Consider the following 5,965-nt stretch of genomic DNA (forward strand, 5'->3'; position numbering starts at 1 on the left):
TCACCTATGGGGGTCAGAGCGCACTCGACCAGGAGTATGGCGGCCTCCAAGGCTTTCAGCTTGGGTGTGGCCTTGCAGGACATTTGTGCTGCGGCGGGCTGGTCCTTTCCGCACACTTTTGTCCACTTTTACAACCTACACCTGGCATCTACCCCAAGTTCCCAAGTTCTCTCTTCATGATGTGCTCATCAGATACACACACAGGCAGGGACTTGGTAGTATGGCGCAGTTGGTATTCTCGTTCCCAAAGCGAATCTCGACGCAGCTCGAGTTCCTGAAGGGGAAACGTCTCTAGGTTATGTATGTAACCATGGTTCCCCGAGGGAACGAGACGCTGCGTCTCTTTGCCATACTCCCTGCATCCCTGCAGGCGCTACTTCATCGAAGCTGGGTGGCGCCCTGCCGGATGCGCTTTTATGCTTTCTGGTACTTACAGTTGAAAGATAATTTGCATATAAGGTCAGATGAATTATAGCGTTTTGATGGCATTATATCAATCCATGAATTTTACCGGTGTGGCCAAGTAATTTTCCACATACACACAAGTAATTTTCCATGGCTGTGGAGCCCTGCATAGGTTGTTGTATCTCAATGAAAGAGCTCACTGAAAACACTTGCAGCCTCACTAGAAGTTCATTTCAGTTGTAAGTCTGGGGTACAGCTTGTGTCAGCCAGTTAGACTACAAGAAAATCAAAGCTCATCCTCAGGCAGCTCAAACTCGCAATGGTGGTAAAAAGCTGACATTTTTAGTTTTCTGTGTTGTTAAACACAAAATATGTCTTTATAACTAAAAAACAGATTCCCCTATTTTTGCAAATTGCTCTCTTTCAGAGAGCTTCCTCCAGAAGAATCTGCTACCTGCGCATTATTTGCCAGAACTATGAAACTTGTGTCCCATTTCACTATTCAAAAACGTTTAATTGATCCTTGTTTTTGTGTGCATTTTTTTCTGGTGGCTCACAAAATTAGATATTTAGCCGAATGTTCAAGCTGCACTTTTTCGTACAATAAAATTGTATGTGGACCGTTGGAATAAGCTGCATCAACAGTTTGCAGCAACCCTTCGAAAGATGACAAACATGCCATTTTTATATTTTTATATATATATTTAGAGAGAGAGAGAGAGAGAGAGAGAGAGAGAGAGAGGAAGCAAGAAGGATTTCATCTATTTGAAGATATTTATTCTCAGAAAAGGCAGCATCCCTTTTTGTCCTCATTTTATCAAGTAGCCTAATTACTTCAGTCTTTGTATGAAAATATGTCTTCAAGCTGACTCATTGGGCAGTATAGCTGTTATTCCTATGGTTTCTGAAAGAACCTTAGTTGAACTTGGGGATAATTGAGATGATGATGATTATGCTCAATGCATATTGCTAATTAGTATTTGCGGTGGTTTGTTTAATCCAGTGGCGGAGCCAGGATGTTTTCATAGGGGTGGCCAGGGAGGGGCCTGCAACCAGTCTGGGGTGGCACAAAAATCTTCATTATTTCAATATAAAAATGTGTTTGACTATAATGTACTGGACTGTTTTAGTGTCTAAAACACAACTGAGTACAATAATTTTTTACTTAACTGTAATTGAGAAATTTGTGCTTTAGATCAAGTAATACTGAGTGAATATGACAACTTTTGTATTATTCCTCAACTCCAGGTATTTTAATAAAGGGGCTCACTATAGCTGTATTGCTAAGTCAGCTTCTCAAAACTCCCAAATGCTTGCTCTCCAACATTGCATAGGCCTACTCATGGATGAGACATGCAGTGATAAAAATGTGAAAAAGGCCGGAAGTCAACAGTAGACAAATGCCAGAATATAAAATTAGTTATTTTATGCATTTAAATGGTTTCATTTTCGCATATTTTCTAGTATAAGTGCACTGTGCTCACATGTATTTGTGCATTAAATTACAAATAAAAAATACATATCAGCTTGTGCCTTATATTGTGATCTCGAATTGCAGAATATATTTTAGTTCATGCATTTGAGAGACTTTCTTGTGTGCTGCATATGCATGCACAGCTTGCAGCTTTAATTGCCTTTTTGATAGTTTCATGACTTAGCTGATGACAGAACTAGGTATGTATGCTCGTAGTCTCTTGTGCGGGTTATTTATGATGAAGTGATATAGAGCGTGCGCCACATGTTTGCGTACCGTTGAAGAGTGTGCGCCGTGAGCACAGTAAAACGGCTGATGGGACAGGAAAGTGTGTTTTACTGACATATAATCTAACAACATCTCATCAGACCGCAGTACACAGTTGTTCTACTGAAGTTGTTTTGATTGCTGTAGCTTTTTCGCGCTCGTTAGACTCGCGCCTGACGCTGAGGTGAAGCTGAAGTATGCGTCTGAAAATTCTCCCGTTTGATGTGGTCATAAAGAGATACCGCGGTTCCGCATCTTAATAAATGCATTTCTTGTCAAGAAATTTTTTTTATTTTACACCAAAATTGCATGCAACTGTATTATTATCCTGACACTTTCAAATAATCAGATTTACATTTAATTAACGTTTTTGTCTGTGGGTCAATGACAAATAAGATACAGAAAAGGGAAAAAAAAATCTAGTTTAGCGCTGAGATCTTAGAAATGTGCTCTTTGCATTCATATTTGATTCATCTGGTTCTGAGAAATTTACATTTACATCTATTATGTTTACATTTATTAACTAAATTCGAAAGTGAAAAACGATTATGTGGTGTAACCATCAGGGAATTTCCCCCCCCTTGCATTTGAATACATGTGTGTACTACACATCTTAATCATTATTTTCAAAAGGTTTTCATATATATATATATATATATTGTATTATTATTAGGGCTGTCAATCGATTAAAAATTGTAATCTAATTAATCACATCCCTTTTCTGTGATTAATTGCGATTAATCGCACACTTCATGAAATTAAGCATATACCATTTATCTTGTTTCAAACATTTATTTTGTCATCATTCGCTATATCCAGCAAAGTAAACCAAAAGATTGAAGGGTGATTCTCAAAAATCTATATTTTCTACAAGTTTTTCTCAAGATAAATGTAGATGTCTTTTCAAAAAAGGACACTTAGAAACTCCAAAAGGACACCAAAGAACCAAATGATATAAGGAGCCCATATAAGCACATATGAAAGAAAAAAAAATCAGAATTTTATAGTATGTGTACAGTGCAACAGCAAAGAGCTTTTTTACATTTTAGAGAAGCCAAGTTGCGATACCGAACAGGACCACATGGAGATGCCAAAAAACCCTAAACCAACCGCCTGCTGACTGCATATATCTACTACAGTACACTGATCCATTCAGTATAACTAAACACAGCAACATAAACATGACAAATCAAAACATTAGTTTTGAATGAATGTGAATGTACGGAAATGTCCGTGCCTGTGCATAAATACGATGTGCGATCAGTGCGTCAAGAGTACTCATGCACACATTATTATAACGGACTCACGCGTGTACCCACCGCAATCGTCTTTACCTTGATTGCAGTCTTCATCCATCAAAACTTTACTAGTAAGACTGGTTATCCAGTCGAGAAAACGTAGTTTGCGTCTCATCTGGCCATACAGCGGTGGGATGTGTTGACATTCCGTTCAGTCTGTACTTCACACACAGCGCGTGACATGTGAGGGCTCGCGCTCTTCAGAGACAATCACAGAATATGACAGAGCTCGTGTTTTAAAGTGAAACACACTGGAATGAATAATTCACTTAAAACGCAACTCGAGTCTCTGTTCTCTCTGAAATCTCTGATGTAATCAGCCTGGTTTCCTTTATATTAGCACTGTTTTGGACGGATTGTTTGAATGCATTCACTTACTGGATCATTGGACTGAAATCTTTCCTGGAGTTTAGCGGCTTAAAAGGATCTAATCGCAAGCAGAAAAGCAAAATTGGGTTAAAGGGTCAGAATAGAAATTGTGCTTTATTAATTTTGTGTTAATTGCATTAAAGTATTTTAACGAGTTAAACATTTTAAAATTAATTGCATGCGTTAATGCGTTAACAATGACAGCCTTAATTATTATTATTTTGCATGTCATGACATGTCAAATATTAAGTTAAATATTAAGTAGTGAACCAGTTTTGTTAAAAATATTAATAATAATAATAATAAAGATTATGTTGACTACTTAAGGTTTTCTCCCATATGCAAATGTAATTCAGTTTTCATATATGAAATAAATTGTCATGTGAAGTAAAACATATATGAAACCTATTAAAAATGGGAACAGTTTCATTAACATATCTAGCCCATACAAATACGTGTATTTGTATATACATGTATAGCCATCCTAAACCCATCAATATATGTTGATATTATGTAAATATATAAAATAGACGTGTATTAAAAAAATGACAAAAACATGTAAAATACAGATATTTTTGTACATATGTTGTTTTAATAAACTTGCATATATAAATAAAATATAGAAATTGTTGGCATATATGGTTGCTTCATGTAATACCATATAAAAGAATCATCATATAGATATTATTAACATATGTACATATACACATTTTACTATGGAAATTTTATAAACTGTTATGAACTTCATCTACCCAGAGAATGTGCATATGTGAAAATTATATATTGCCTTATAGGTAACATATGGCAATATCACTCTTGATATTGCACATCATATGTCAAATATTATATTGTGCATGGGCTTTTTCAAGAATTTTATTCTGTTTTTATTTTTCATTATCAGAAAACCCTGACATTTTAGACTTTCTGCTCCCAAAATTTATTTTAAATGGATTTTAATCCAGGAATTAAAAACATGTTTATCATAGAAAAGTTTTATAAGTTGTTATATGTATGGCTTGCATTTATGAAATATATTTTTTAATAAATTAATATATCCCTACAAAAAAAGAGAGCCTGATGTCATTGACCCCTGCATCAGTACAAAGCTAAGCCTCATGGTTTTGTACTGTAGTATTCATCTTACGTCTTGTTTGTTCTCTGCAGAATGAATACACATGTCCCAGACCGTTACCTGGATCTTGGATTGGAGACATACCCACCATACACTGAAGGGACTGTTTTGTTCCCTAAAATAATCCACCGGTGGAGGATTTGTGCCTACCTGCATTTCATCAGTCGCATCAAGCTTTGTTCTCATGATACCATTCATGCTTTCAGTTCTTCTTTAATGGATTGTGGTCAGTCAGACTCGGCTAACGGACATCTGAGAGACAGTGGGAACAGATGCCTCAGATGCATATTTTACTAAAACACATTTGGATGCCTCACTTTGTACTTTAATGCGCCTGGATAAATGCTTCAGGTTTATTTGGGAAGCCTTCAGTGAAACATATCAATGAAAGTTATCCAGCCTTTGATGAATCGTCCAGCGTTATTTGACGTTTGTGTGGACCTATACATAAACTATAAACTTTGTTAATATACCCTCGAATTTAAAACCGGACTTGCCCTTTCCTTTGTTATTTAATGTAAATCCTTGGAAAATTTGTGTATCAGAATAACTAAATAAAACAACCGAGTTAAAACCTTTATCTTTGCTGCCTAATACTGGATTTGTTATGCTTGAAGTTTTCTGCAAACTTCTCTGTACAGTTTTATTTGAAGAGATTCTCAAGTTTACATGCCCTTCATAACAGTAATAAACTTCCTACTGTTATTCTGAGTAATTTAAACACGACCTGTGATCTCCTTGACTATGCCAACACTGTCTCAATGTTTGAAATGTTTGAGTGTACATATGTAGTCTCATTTTATAGGAGAGTGTGTAAGCAAATGTCAAGATCTGAATATAGAGAATGCGTTTTAAGTCCTAGTTTAAAGGCGAACTGTCATTTTTTTTGATGTTGAAATAATCCCACACACTTTCCATTTGGTGGCATAGAAATTATTCATCTTTTAAACTGTATGTTTTGTGGCAAAGGGTGTGTGTGTATTGGGTATTGATTTGTTCAGGTTCCACCTGCCCCAATCT

General features: G+C 36.1%; 1 protein-coding gene across 1 annotated transcript in view; it reads left to right on the plus strand.

Moving 5' to 3' along the window:
* LOC107561403 (leucine-rich repeat transmembrane neuronal protein 4-like) overlaps window positions 1–5,437 on the plus strand; it is a 44,700-nt gene extending 39,263 nt beyond the window's left edge. The window contains exon 3 of the mRNA XM_016245847.1: window positions 4,978–5,437. Coding sequence (XP_016101333.1) covers window positions 4,978–5,043 — 66 coding nt within the window. The 3' untranslated portion in view covers window positions 5,044–5,437. The remainder of the gene's footprint in view (window positions 1–4,977) is intronic.
* Window positions 5,438–5,965: the final 528 nt, after the last annotated feature.

This window comes from Sinocyclocheilus grahami, unplaced genomic scaffold (assembly GCF_001515645.1).
Source record: "Sinocyclocheilus grahami isolate Dianchi unplaced genomic scaffold, SAMN03320097.WGS_v1.1 scaffold770.1, whole genome shotgun sequence".
Classification (NCBI taxonomy): domain Eukaryota; kingdom Metazoa; phylum Chordata; class Actinopteri; order Cypriniformes; family Cyprinidae; genus Sinocyclocheilus; species Sinocyclocheilus grahami.